The sequence below is a fragment of the Mirounga angustirostris genome, unplaced genomic scaffold (assembly GCF_029215605.1).
Source record: "Mirounga angustirostris isolate CCGP_5_RB_7025 unplaced genomic scaffold, mMirAng1.0.hap1 SCAF_9, whole genome shotgun sequence".
Taxonomy (NCBI): domain Eukaryota; kingdom Metazoa; phylum Chordata; class Mammalia; order Carnivora; family Phocidae; genus Mirounga; species Mirounga angustirostris.
In genome coordinates this window covers 130,967,367-130,981,785 of record NW_026991717.1, presented here as the reverse complement: position 1 = coordinate 130,981,785, position 14,419 = coordinate 130,967,367, and the positions used below count along the sequence as shown (strand labels likewise).

Genomic DNA, 14,419 nt, shown 5'->3' with positions numbered 1-14,419 from the left:
CGAGTAACTACATTTCTTTCTCTTTCTTAAATGCATACTGTTCTGCATTTTATTTTATTTTTTAAATTTACTTCTTTATTTTACAGAGAGTGAGAGAGACCTTGAGCAAGCAGGGGGATGGGCAGAGGGAGAGAGAATCCTGAAGCAGACTCCCCTCTGAGCACAGAGCCTGATGCAGGCCTTGATCTCAGGACCCTGAGACCATGACCTGAGCCGAAGTCAAGTCGGACACTTAACTGACTGAACCACCTAGGCAACCCACTGTTCTGCATTTTATTTATTTTTAAAAGACATTTATTTTAGAGCGAGAGTGCAAGGTGGGGGAGGGTAGAGGGAGAGGGAGAATCTTTTTTTTTTAAGATTTTATTTATTAGAGAGAGAGAATGAGTGCAAGCGTGATCAGGGAAGGGGTAGAGGAACAAGCAGATTCCCCACTGAGTGAGGAGCTGGATAGAGGGCTCAATCCTAGGACGCTGAAATCATGACCTGAGCTGAAGTCGGATGCTTAACCGACTAAGCCACCCAGGTGTCCCAGAGAGAGATAATCTAAGCAGACTCGCCACTGAGTGCAGAGCCTGATAGGGCTTGATCTCATGACCCTGAGATCACGACCTGAGCTAAAATCAAAAGTTGGACACTCAACTGACTGAGCCACCCGGGCTCCCCACCTGTTTTTCGTTTTAGTTGAAATCCCAGAGATCACTCTACAGCTTGTGCATTCTACCGTATGAGATCTTCCTCATTTCTTTTGACTGATACACAGAACTCCATCATGTGATGTCATATGGTTTATTCAGACTGTTCCCTATTAAGAACATTTAGACTGGGGCGCCTGGGTGGCTCAGTTGGTTAAGTGACTGCCTTCGGCTCAGGTCATGATCCCAGAGTCCCGGGATCGAGTCCCGCATTGGGCTCCCTGCTGGGCAGGGAGTCTGCTTCTCCCTCTGACCCTCCTCCCTCTCATGCTGTCTCTCATTCTCTCTGTCTTAAATAAATAAATAAAATCTTTAAAAAAAAAAAAAAGAACATTTAGACTGTTTCCATTCTTCTGCTGTTATAAATAGAAGCACTGTACATTTTTTTTTTTTAGTTGACACACGATGTTACATTAGTTTCAGGTGGACAACATAGTGATTCCATCACTTTATACCTTATGCTCTGCTCACAAGTGTAGCCACACACCACTGTTACAGTATCTTTGACTCTGTTCCCTATGCTGTGCCTCTTATTCCTGTGATTTATTCACTCCATAACTGGAAGCCTGCATCTCCCACTCCCCTTCACCCATTTTGCCCATTTCCCGGCAACCCCTCAGTTCTTTGTATTTATAAATGATTCTGCTTTTTATTCAGTTGTTTTGTAGATTCTACATCTAAGTGAAATCATGTGGTATTTTTGTTTCTCTGACTTCACTTAGCATAATACCCTTTTAGATCCATTTACGTTATAAATGGCAAGATCTCACCCTTTTTAATGACTGAGTAATATTCCACATTATTTATATTTTTATATACATATCACATCTTTTTTACTGATTCGTCTGTTGATGGACACTGGGGTTGCTTCCATATCTTGGCTATTGTAAATAATGCTGCAGGAAAATAGGGGTGCATATATCTTTTCGATTTTGTTGGAATTATTGGATCATATGGTATTTCTGTTTTTAATCTTTTGAGGAATCTCCGTACTGTTTTCCACAGTTGCTGCACCAGTTTATATTCCCAGTAACAGTGCACAAATGTTCCTTTTTTCTCCACATCCTCACCAACACTTGTTATTTCTTGCCTTTTTTGATTTTAGCCATTCTGACCGGTGTGAGGTGATATCACTGTGGTTTTGATTTACCTTTCCCTGATGATGAGTGATGTTGAGCATCTTTTCGTGTGTCTGGTGGCCACTTGGATGTCTTCTTTGGAAAGATGTCTGTTCACGTCCTTGCCCATTTTTGTACTTCTTGCCTTATACTGTAAAACGTAAAAATGTAAGATTGTTAATAGTAGTGCAGAATTTCAATTAAAAAAAAAAACTAAACTGCAGGACAGGACAGACAGGCAATACCCAAGTGAGTGACCCCACTCTGCTCCTTGCTCTGGAGGTACTGTTAAGCATTAGGACAGGATTTAAGTAGCCATCCCATTCAGTAAGAGGTTTGAGGGGGGGAATTTATCAACAGTCATTCTTTCAACAAACAGGTATGTAGTGCCTCCATTGTGTTAGAAGTAGCTGAGAGCCTCCAGTGTCTGATCCCTCCTATTCTCAAGTTTTTCTTCTGTACTTACCATCAGACTATAAAGATTTTATACTCCAAAACATTGTTGCTCAGGTGCTGAATATTTGGACAGAGTTGGGAAGGAAGATGGCATATCAGTGCATTTAATCCTCATAACAACATATAAGGCAGGGGTATTATCCATATTTGGGAAAGAAACTAAACTCATTATTTTTTTTTCTCTAAAACCTGCTCTTCTTCCTGGGTCCACGTATTGGAAAATGGCACCACCATTCCCCCCAAGCCAAAACTTAGACACATACTCTGACTTCTCCTCCTCCCCTCACCCCCCATTCAATTCTTCATCCCATCCTTCCAAATAACTCTTGTCATCTCTGGAAGTTTGTACCTCCTAATCCCTTCCATGTATTTTGCCCATCCCCCCCTTCCCCCCTCTGCAACCATCAGTTTGTGCTCTGTATTTATAGATCTGATTCTGTTTTGTGTGTTCATTGGTTTTTAGATTCCACATATAAGTGAAATTGTGGTGTTTGTCTTTTTCTGACTTATTTAATGTAATACCTTCTAGGTTCATCTGTGTTGTTGCAAATGGCAAGATCTCACTTTTTTATGGCTTAGTAATATTCCCTAGAGAATATCTGTGTGTGTGTGTGTGTGTGTGCACGTGCGCGTGTGCTCCTGCACACGCATGTGTGCATGTATACACACACTGCATCTTTTTTTTTTTTTTTTAGGTTTTATTTACTTATTTGACAGAGAGAGAGAGAGAGAGAGAGCACGAGCAGGGAGGAGAGGGAAAAGCAGACTCCCTGCTAAGCAGGGAGCCCGACGTGGGGCTCGATCCCAGGACCCTGGGATCATGACCTGAGCCGAAGGCAGACGCTTAACTGACTGAGCCACCCAGGAGCCCCACACACTACATCTTTACTCATCCACTGATGGACGTTTCAGTGCTTTCATATCTTGGCTATTGTAAATAATGCTCCAGTGAATATAGAGGTGCATAAATCTTTTCGCATTAGTGTTTTCATTTTCTTAGGATAAATGACCAGAAGTGGGATTGCTGGATCATACGGTATTTATATTTTTAATTTTTTGAGGAACCTCCATACTGTTTTCCACAGTGGCTGCACCAGTTTGCATTCCTACCAACAGGGTTGTTTTTTTTTCCTCCACATCCTAGCCAACACTTATTTCTTGTCTTTTTGATTTTACTTATTCCTACAGGTATGAGGTGATAGCTCATTGTGGTTTCGATTTGCATTTCCCCATTGGTGAGTGGTGTTGAGCATCTTTTCAACGTGTCTGTTGGCCCTCTGGATGTCTTTGGGAAAATGTCTGCTTAGGTCCTCTGCCCAGTTTTTAATTGGATTGTTTTATGGGTATTGAGTTGTATGAGTTCTTTATATAATTTGGGTATTAACAGCTTATTAAATATATCATTTGCACATATCTTCTCCCATTACAGGAGGTTGCCTTTTTGGTTTTTTAATGGTTTCCTTTGCTGTGCAAAAGGTTTTTAGTTTAATGTAGTGCCAGTTGTTTATTTTTGCTTTTGTTGCCTGTGCCTGACAAGACAGGTCCAAAAAAATATTGCTAAGACCGATGTCCAAGAGTTTAGTACCTATGTTTTCTTTTAGGTACTTTATGGTTTCAATTCTTACATTTAAGTGTTTAACCCATTTTGAATTTATTTTTGTGTATGGTGTGAGACAATGGCCCAGTTTCATGCTTTTGCGTGTAGCTATCCAGTTATCACAACACAATTTATTGAAGAGACTGTTCCTCATTGAATATTCTTGGCTCCTTTGTTGTAGAGTAAATGACCATATAGATGTGGATTTATTTCTAGGCTCTCTATTCTGTCTCATTGATCTGTGTGTCTGTTTTTGTGCCAGTACCATACTATTTTGATTATTATAGCTTTGAAGTATAATTTGAAATCTGGGAGTGTGATACTTCCATCTTTGTTTTTCTTTCTCAAGATTGCTTTGGCTGTTCAGGGGCTTTTGTGGTTTCATACAAATTTTAGGATTATTTTGTCTAGTTATGTGAAAAATGCCATTGGTATTTTGATAGGGATTGCACTGGATCTTGTAGATTGCTTTGGGTAGTATGCACATTTTAACAATATTCTTCTAGTACATGAGCATAGTATATTTTTTATACCATTTATTTGTGTCATCTTCAGTTTCTTTCATCAATGTATTAAAACCCCAAAGTTTTTGGGGTGCTGGTCTTTCACTTCCTTGGTTAAATTTCTTCCTAGGTATCTTATTCTTTTTGATGCAGTTGTAGATGGGATTGTTTTCTTAATTTTTCTGATAGTTTGTAATTAGTGTATAGAAACACATCAGGTTTCTGTATATTAATTTTGTGTCCTGCAACTTTATTGAATTCATTTATTCTAAAAGTTTTTTGTGGAGTCATTAGGGTTTTCTGTATATGGTATCATGTCATCTCCAAACAGTGACAGTTTTACTTCTTCCTTACTAATTTGGATGCCTTTTATTTCTTGTCTGGTTGCCATGGCTAGGAATTCTAGTACTGTGTTGAATAAAAGTGGCAAGAGTGGGCATCCTTGGCTTACTCCTGATCTTAGAGAAAGGGCTTTCAGTTTTTCACCATTGAGTATAATACTGGCTGTGCGTTTGGCCTATATGGCCTTTATTATGTTCAGGTATATTCTCTTTATACCCACTTTGCTGGGAGTTTTTTGTCATGAATGGATATTGAACATTGTCAGATGCTTTTTCTGCATCTATTGAGGTGGTATGATTTTTATCCTTTATTTTGTTAATGTGTATCACGTTGATTGATTTGTGGATTATGAACCAAACCTGGAATAAATCTCACCTGATCATGGTGTAGGATCCTTTTAATGTACTGTTGAATTCAGTTTGCTCATTTTTTGTTGAGCCAGTTAACTCTTCAATTCATTAGCTTACCCCTGTTCTCACGGCCACTTCCCAGTTTTAGCTATCATCACCCCCTGGATTGACAACAGTCTCCTAAAGAGTCTCCCTGTCTTCAGTCCTACCTTCACTCCCTGAACCACTCTCCACACTGTAGGCGGAATGTTAAAGTGCATTTATTTAAAAACACCATGTGCCATTCACTGGTGAAAATGCTTTACAAATATTAACTCATTGAATTATAACCCTATGAAGTTGGTACTATTTATCTGCATTTTTTTAAAATTTTTTTTTTTTTAAGATTTTATATATTTATTTATTTGAGAGAGAGAGCGAGAGAGAGAGCAGGAGCAGGGGAAGAGGGAGAAGTAGGCTCCCCGCTGAGCCAGGAGCCTGATGCGGAGCTCAATCCCAGGACCCTGGGACCATGACCTGAGCCAAAGGCAGACGCCCAAGCGACTGAGCCACCTGGGTGCCCCTTTATCTGCATTTTTAAGGAGGAGGAAATGGAGTCACAGAGCCAATAAGTAACCTGTGTGTGGTCACGTGGCTGGTCGGCCTCAGAACCAGGATCTGAGCTCAGGCATTCCAGCTTCAGAACGCGTGCTCTTGAATACTACTCCTTGCTGCTGATCTTTAGAATCCTAGATCTGACTTTGTCCCTCTTGTTCAGAGCTGTTGAGTGTCTTGTCCATTGCTTTTAGGGTAAGCCCAAACTCTGACATCTTTGTAAGGCCCCCAACCTCTCCAGCTTCATTGTGCTCCTACTTGTTCTTCCTCCCAGTGGTCCAGACATCAAGCTTCCTGCTGTTTTCCAGAGCCCTGCTTTCCCACTTTCAAGCCTTTGTACCAGCCGTTTCTTCTGCTGGTAGGAGCAGATTAGCCTCACTCCTCGTCCTTCAGGTCTTAACCAAGCTGTTCTCCCAGGCAGCTTCCTCTGACCCATACCTAGTTTGGATGATGTGCTCTCATTATACCCTGTGCGTTTTCTGTATCTTGATGTTTGTCATGTTGCGTGTAAGTGACTGCAAGGGTGTCCATGCCCTAGGGTCAGGTTGGGTTTATCTTGTTTGCTGTGTGTTCCTACCTCCTAGAACAGTGCCTGGCTTTCAGTAAGAGGAAAACAAAAAACAAAAAACAAAAACATGCTGAGTGAAAGAAAAGAAAGAGACTCAGATTAAGTATTTTGTTAAGAGTTGCACAACCAGTAACGATAAAGCCAGTATTTGAACACAGGTCCTTCTGGCTCTGAAACTTGTGTTATAAATCACACTGTCATATTAGAATGTTGGGGTTTGGACCGTTTAAACATTACTTTTGGGATCCCTGGGTCTCTTCAAATTGTAGGTTAACTCCGTAGAAAGTCTGACTTTGGCTGGGTACTCTGTAATCACCATCTTAAAAGCAGTTCTTAGCCACGTTGGCTGGTGCTTTCTGTTCAAATGTTAGCGCACTCAGTTTCCTGGTCAGGAAATAAGGATTTCGATCAAAATGAAGAGCTTGGCTCACTCTTATTAAAGGAACAATCCAGGCGCCTGGGTGGCTCAGTTGGTTAAGCGACTGCCTTCGGCTCAGGTCATGATCCTGGAGTCCCAGGATCGAGTCCCAGGATCGAGTCCCGCATCGGGCTCCCTGCTCGGCAGGGAGTCTGCTTCTCCCTCTGACCCTCCCCCCTTCTCATGTGCTCTCTCTCTCTCATTCTCTCTCTCAAATAAATAAATAAAATCTTAAAAAAAAAAAAAGAACAATCCCCTTCCCTAATACATATGCTAATTGATTACACTCAACCTTGGAAATGTCTTTTCAATTATTCCTGGAGGGGTGGTGCTCACCGGAGTTCACAGAAACCAGTAATCAGTGCTATTTTGTTATAATAGTAATGGGGAAGGGGTGAACTGGGATATCTTATCCAGCTGTGATTAAAAAAAATTTTTTTTAATTTAAAACAATTTATGGTGATTTCTTCAGCCCTCTATCCAGTGGAATTGAATTAGAGCATTTTCACTAGCGTTGGGGAAATAGCATGATATAATAAACTTACCATAAAAAGCATGTCAACTTTGGGGTGATTCATTATATAATTTTCAGTAAAATTACACATGCTGTGGCTCTTCCAGATACCTACCTGATTTTTATTAGGCGGTAGTTCTAAAGTGGTTTTCTGCCTGATACTTCTACCCTTTTTTTCTTGGGGGGTGGTGTGTGTGTGTGTAGCAGAGTGCTGATTTCCAGGCAGGTTCAACCTATGCTTATTTACTAACCTGCAGGGACAAAAGGTTTGTCAGCCAGTCAGCTTCTCTATCCAAACCAAACCCTAGGCATGTTGTATCCTGCTCGTCCTCTCTATGCTGTGTTATGTCCTGCTTGGTATTGACACAATGAGCTAAATACATATTTGATTTCTATCAAAGGAATTTGTAAATCGTGTGAGGATGTAGGTAAATAGAGGAAAAAAAAAAACCTTTGCAGTCTGAATAATAAAGTATCTTGTAATCTCAAATAACTTCCTCCAGGATTCCATGTAACCAAAATTTAATTTAATAATCTTACATGTATTACGTGAACAGTTAAGGTTATGATTAAGTATAAATACCGCATGAGCAGAGACCTGGCCTGCCTTATTCACACTGTACCCCCAAAGCCTGGGATGTGCCTGGGCACATAGTAGGTATTCAATACTTTATTCTTTAATGGTCAAATCTCCATTTACAGTGAAGAATTAAAAGAGTTGTACTTTATACCTAGATAATGGCATGCTTTTGATGATCTCAGGGTCCTTCAGTTCAGTAAATTAGGTGCTGTGGATACAAAAATATGAAGATATGGCTCAGATCCTCAGTCATTTTATTTATTCAACAAATATTTATTGATTCCAGTTACTTTGTGCCAAGGCACTGTGCTAGGGGTTGGGAATACAGGAGCGAGTAGTCATAACCTCTGCCCTCATGTTGCATTTAGTTTAGAAAGAAAAGAATAGGAGGAGGGTAGGTGAGCTGGAAACTTGGATGCAAGAATTGTAAACCAATTTGCTGTATTTGTTTGGCTGGCAAAATATTCTGTTTGTCTTTTTCTTTTTTCCATTCTCATTCCCTACAATGTCAGAGTGATTACTAATCTGGTCCCTGTAAGGATTTGAGTTGTTGATCTTTGCCTTAGAATAAAGTAGGAAGACTGCCATGCAAATAATGAGATTATAATGTGAAAATTGCCACACTAGCCCCATGTACCAGTTGCAGGGAGATTTCAGGAAAACCAGCGCCTTAGTTGAGGGAATGAAGAGTAGCACCATGGTGTGGTGGAGAGACCAGATGGAGGAGCGCAGATCCAGTTTCAGGTGTGTGCCCACAGCCGTGACTGGACTTCTTTGGGCCTCCTGCTTTTGATCCGTGGATGAGGAGGTGGGATCCCGGCTCTGCCCTGGAGAGCCTTCTCAGAACTGCTCCCTCCCTCCAGACCCCTAGGAGCAACCCTACTTTTGCTGTTCTTCATGCTGGACTTCTCTGAAACATTTTGTTTGAGCAGTGTTTTCTTTGGCTAAAAAGAGTTTTAAAATCCCTAGATGATCTCCGAAATTCCTGCATGCCCAACATCCAGTGATGATTACTTCTAACGTTTCATGTTCACTGCTCATGCACTACCAGGCAAAAAAAAAAGCAGCAGTGGTAACTTCTTGTCAGGTGCAAATACCCTTTGCTCTGACAAAAGGTCATTTGATTGAGAGGAAGGTCACAGAGAAGGTCAGTGATGATTTGGGTTAGAACCCCAACAGTTTTAGTTCTGTATACACACTACCCTTTTTCCACAGTGGTCTCATATGGCAGAGTCTTAATTGCTCCCTTAAAAGCCCTTTTTCTTGTACTTTCTGAAGGACTCCTGAGAGTCACGCACTTTCTGTTGTTTTGACATCTGGGTTTCTTTACATTTCCTCCAAGCTGTCCTCACTGTCTAGAATATTTATGGAAAGATATACTGGAATCGTTTGAGAGCATCTTTCCTTGCATATTGTTCCATCTTTTCTCACTTTTCCTTTGTTCATGAGAAAATCCAATTATTGTGGAAATGATCATGATCTCTGAGCAACAGCAACTATTTTTTTTTTTTAAGATTTTATTTATTTATTCATGAGAGACAGAGAGACAGAGGCAGAGGGAGAAGCAGGCTCCCCACGGAGCAGGGAGCCCGATGCAGGACTCGATCCCAGGACCCTGGGATCATGACCTGAGCGAAGGCAGACGCTTAACCGACTGAGCTACCCAGGCGTCCCCAGGAACTATTTTCACATACCTCTTGCCAGGAAAGGGAACCAATCTCAGAAAGAGAAAGACAATAGAAGAAAGATTGCCTGGACGATTATTTAGCACTCACTGGGTATGACCTTACAAATTATTTAATTCCTTTGAGCCTCAGTCTCCTCTTCTACAGTGGAGATGATAATGTGTCCCATAGTGGGTTGTTTTGGTGCTTAAAAGGGGTAAGGATATAAAGTGCTTTACCTGGTGTTTGGCCTACAGTAGGCACTTAATTAGTTAGGATCCCCCCCTCCCCCCCCCTTTTTTTTAAAAGATTTTATTTATTTGAGAGAGAGAAAGCACGTGTGTATGTGTGCATGCTGCATGCGCTCTAGAGTGAGGTGGGGGTTGCGGGGAGGGGCAGAGGGACAGGGAGAGAGAATCTCAAGCAGATTCCCTGCTGAGCATTGGGCTCCATCCCATGACTCTGAGATCGAGACCTGAGCCAAAATCAAGAATTGGACACTCAGCTGACTGAGCCACCCAGGCACCCCTCCCTTTTCTTTTAATGTACCTTTCCTCCCTCCCTCCCCTCTTTTCCACAGATATTTATTAAACTCCTCCTGACGCATTGCCAGGCATTGCTAATGGATACAACAGTGAGTCAAACAAAGTACCTGTCATCAAGGAGCACACATTTCAGCATCTACTCCTCCGTAAGATGCAGTAATCACCAGGGACTAGAAGACAGAACATATAAAGCAGTCTTCCAGCACAACACTAAAAAGGCAACCCAATTAAAAAATGGGCAAAGGATTTGACTATTACTGTTCAAATATGAATGGCCAATAAACACATGAAAAGATGCTTCACGTCATTAGTCACCAGGGAATTGGAAAAGCGCAATGAGGAGGGACATCACACCCAGTAGGATAACTATAACCTAAAACACAGACAGTAGAAATCAGATTTGGAGAAATCAGAGAATCCGTATACAGTTATTAGGAATGTAAAGTGGTGCAGCCAATTTGGAAAACAGTCTGGCATTTCCTTAAAATGCTAAATATGAATTACCACATGACCCAGCATTTCTCCTGGATATCTAGCCAAGAGCAGTGAAAACATATGTCCATATAAAACCTTATACATGAATATTCACAGAGCATTGTTCATAATAACCAAAATGACGCCCAGGTGTCCATCAGCCGATGAATGGACAAAATGTGGGATATCCATAAAATGGAATATTATTTGGCAATAAAAAGGAATGGAGCATGGATACATGCTACAGCATGGATGAACCTTGGACACATTACGCCGAGTAAAAGAAGCCAGTTACAAAGGACTGTATTGTATGATCTCATTTATATTCAGTGTCCCAGACTGGCAAATCTGTAGAGACAGATTAGTGGTTGCCTGGGGTGGAAGAGCCAGAGATGAGTGAAGGTAACTGCTAATAGCTTTGGGGTTTCTATCTTTTTTTTCTTTTTAGTAAGATTTTATTTATTTATTTGACAGAGACAGCGAGAGAAGGAACACAAGCAGGGGGAGTGGGAGAGGGAGAAGCAGGCCTCCCGCTAAGCAGGGAGCCCAATGTGGCTTGATTCCAGGACCCTGGGATCATGACCTGAGCTGAAGGCAGACGCTTAACGACTGAGTCACGCAGGCACCCCTCTATGGGGTTTCTTTTTGGGATGATGAAAATGCCCAAATTATTTTACGGTGATAGTTGTACAATTCTTCTTTTTTTTTTTTTTTAAGTAAATTATGTGCCCAGCATGGGGCTTGAACTCATGACTCCATGATCAGGAGTTGCATACTCCACCGACTTCATACTCCACAGCCAGCCAGGCACCCTGTTACAATTCTAAATATACTAAAAACCATGGGTTGTACATTTTAAATGGCTGAACCTTACGGTTTATAGATTTTATCCCAGTATAGCTGTTAAGAAGTGCACGGAGCGCCTGGGTGGCTCAGATGGTTAAACGTCTGCCTTCAGCTCAGGTCATGATCCCAGAGTCCTGGGATCGAGCCCCACGTCAGGCTCCTGGCTTAGTGGGGAGCCTGCTTCTCCCTCTCCCTCTCCCCCTGCTCATGTTTTCTCTCTATCTCTGTGTCTCAAATGAATAAATAAAATCTTAAAAAAAAAAAAGTGCAGTTACCCTTCTGTCTCCTAACTTCATGTCACTGGTGCTCTGGCCTCATCCTAGAACAAAACAGGACAACCTCTAAACCCTTCCTGGGGCCCCTTTGCTGCCACCATTCACCATGGCTTTTTTCTTTCCTTCACAGTTAAGACTCCTAAAAGGTTAGGAAATAAGTAATTTAGAAAAAGTTCATTCCAGAGGAGTTAGAAATTAATGGATAGGGCGCCTGGGTGGCTCAGTTGGTTAAGCAACTGCCTTCGGCTCAGGTCATGATCCTGGAGTCCCGGGGTCGAGTCCCATATTGGGCTCCTTGCTTAGCGGGAGGTCTCCTTCTCCCTCTGATCCTCCCCCCTCTCATGTGCTCTCTCTCTCTCATTCTCTCTCTCAAATAAATAAATAAAATCTTAAAAAAAAAAGATTAATGGATAAGCAGAAGGAGGAAAAATTTTGGACATTTAATCTCACCACCCAGAGATAATCATTATTAACATTTTGTGTCATTTTAGCGTTAGCAAAGTTGACACCTCATGTTTTTATTTTCAAAGAAGAGTACTGCTATAAGGAAAGGCTAATGTTAAGTTACTAAGAACAGAATATTTTTTGAAGAAAAATGTCTAATCTTCTGTAACGATATTAAACGTGGAGGGCTTTTGTGCATGATTTGATTTTTCAGCTTTTCGGAATTGTCTGCGTCAAATTTGAGGTCATTCAATCCTAGTGCTTTGGAAACCATTCCTGCTCCTTAGAGTGTGATGGAATCGTGAAGCCACGATTGCTTTTTAAGCCACACTTGTTGCAGGGCTTTTGCTTAAGCTGCAGTCTGATTGCACAAGAGGATTTCAGTCTTAAATATTTTAGAGTGTGAGAAAGCCCCATGCCCTATGAAATAAAAATCTCATGGATTCCCTTTGGCTTCTTCGGACTCTCTGGCTGACACTGGCTGTGAATTAGGATGTCAGCTGATAAGATGGATTTCCTGCTTTTGAAATCACATTGAACCGATTTCATTGATCTTTTTTTTCCCCCTTTGCTTGTGCAGAATTAGATTGGCTGAGCAACCCGAGCTTTTGTGTCGGAGCCATAAGCTCTCTGAGCCAACAACCTGAAGAGGCTGCCGCTCTGGTTTCTGAAGGGTCACCGCTGACGAGGTAGCTTTTCTGGAAGATGATTTTTAGTTTTTGTCTGTGTGTTGTCTATTGCTGGGTTCGAATAATGCTCCTTAGAAAACCCTGTGATAAAAGAGCGAATTGCAACTCTTCTTTCTACTCAAACTAATGAGGTGCTCTTTGTTGTCCCTTACCTCACGCATAGATTATTCCTCCTTTCCCCCTGTGCATTTGGTAATGGGAAGTGCGCTAATAACGAGGCCGCGAGGGAAACGGCACCGTGTGATTGTTGAGTCAGTTGAATAACCTCGTCAGTAACCTTTAGAATATTATAACCCTGATGTTCCCTCAGTTGCATTTTCACCATTTTTGGAAAAACAGAAGCTGGTGTGATATAACATCAGATAAAATCTCATGAAAACTTTGAGGACAGCAGAATGGCGCACATCTGTACCAAGCTTTGAAAGAAATTATGGTAGAGCATCGAACTGAGAAGTGAGCCCTCTCGCATTTGTGGACTAGGTGGTCTCATTAAGATGAGGAGCCCTGAGAAGGCAGTCCTCCGAAAGTGCAGGAAACCTTTGGAAATGGACGCTGGTTGGTGCCTGAGAGAGAGTTGTCTGTAGGTATTTCAGTAATGCAGAAGGGCTCATCATAACCTTTAAAAACAAGGACCAGAATTAAACCTTTTTTTTTTTTTTTGTCATTAAGGACATGCTGCCCTAATATGTGGGACTGAAAATAAACCCTTGGGCGCCTGGGTGGCTCAGTTGGTTAAGCGACTGCCTTCAGCTCAGGTCATGATCCTGGAGTCCTTGGATCAAGTCCCGCATCGGGCTCCCTGCTCGGCAGGGAGCCTGCTTCTTCTCCCTCTGACCCTCCCCCCTCTCATGTGCTCTCTCTCATTCTCTCTCAAATAAATAAATAAAATCTTTAAAATAAATAAATAAATAAATAAATAAACCCTTTATAATATTGCTTCAGAAAATACTATATTTGATAAAATAACTGGTAGATTATTTTCATTTGAAAATGTGCAGATGTGAAAGTCTAGATTTAGAAGCTATTACAATTAGAATTTCTTCACCTACTGTTGTTTTAGGTCCAACTCTTTTTTTTTTTTTTTTTTTTTCTTTCCTTTTCTGGGTGGTGGGTCCAGCTCTTAAATCCTTAAGGGGAGTTGTGATCCGGGAAGGCACTATATCAATATATGGGCAAATAGTAAGGCCCTGTGGGCATTTCTGGAGTTCCCTTTTACACATTTGTTTGCTTATTTTCATAGTCTTCTCCCTACTTCTCATCTGAAAATAATTCTAATGTTGATTTTCCCAAAACAGGAGTCCTCTGAAATCAGAGCCTTCAGATGAAAGTGATGCTAACGGAAAGCCCAAACAAACAAGCAGAAAAAAGAAGAAAGAGAAGAAGAAGAGGAGGAAACGTCACCACAAGAAAACCAAGAGAAAACGTGGGCAGGCCAGTAGCAGTGGCTCCGAGCCGGATAGTGAGCCTGAAGAGGACAAAACTTCCAGAAGCCCTGGAGATAGTAGAAGGGAATCGGAGAAACCCAGGTGGGTCTTCTATTCTCAAATACCTATGACTTTTCGAATTTTGAATTTTTTTCCCTCAGTTGTTGCCACAAGTGAGGTATTTGAATGACTATTTAGCCACTCAGTCAAGTGGAGTCCAAAAAAAAGACCCGAATAGAGCTCTACCATTAGGTCAACATTAAAAAAAAAAAAAGGAAGAAGAAAACTTTCATTAAAAAAATTAAGGCTGTGATTTCATTTGA

General features: G+C 41.3%; 1 protein-coding gene across 9 annotated transcripts in view; it reads left to right on the top strand.

Moving 5' to 3' along the window:
- The window catches only part of NRDE2 (NRDE-2, necessary for RNA interference, domain containing), a 54,976-nt gene that overhangs the window by 3,779 nt on the left and 36,778 nt on the right, over positions 1 to 14,419 (top strand). For 6 of the 9 annotated variants that reach the window (XR_010405302.1, XR_010405301.1, XR_010405303.1 and 3 more), the window contains exons 2-3: positions 12,564 to 12,672; positions 13,968 to 14,198. Coding sequence is in view for 4 of the 9 variants with exons in the window: in XM_064571474.1 (XP_064427544.1) it covers positions 12,564 to 12,672; positions 13,968 to 14,198 (340 nt within the window). In the remaining 5 variants the exon portion in view is untranslated. Of the gene's footprint in view, positions 1 to 12,563; positions 12,673 to 12,765; positions 13,253 to 13,967; positions 14,199 to 14,419 lie in introns of those variants that run through there. The other 3 variants (XM_064571476.1, XM_064571475.1, XM_064571472.1) reach the window with 2 other exon arrangements.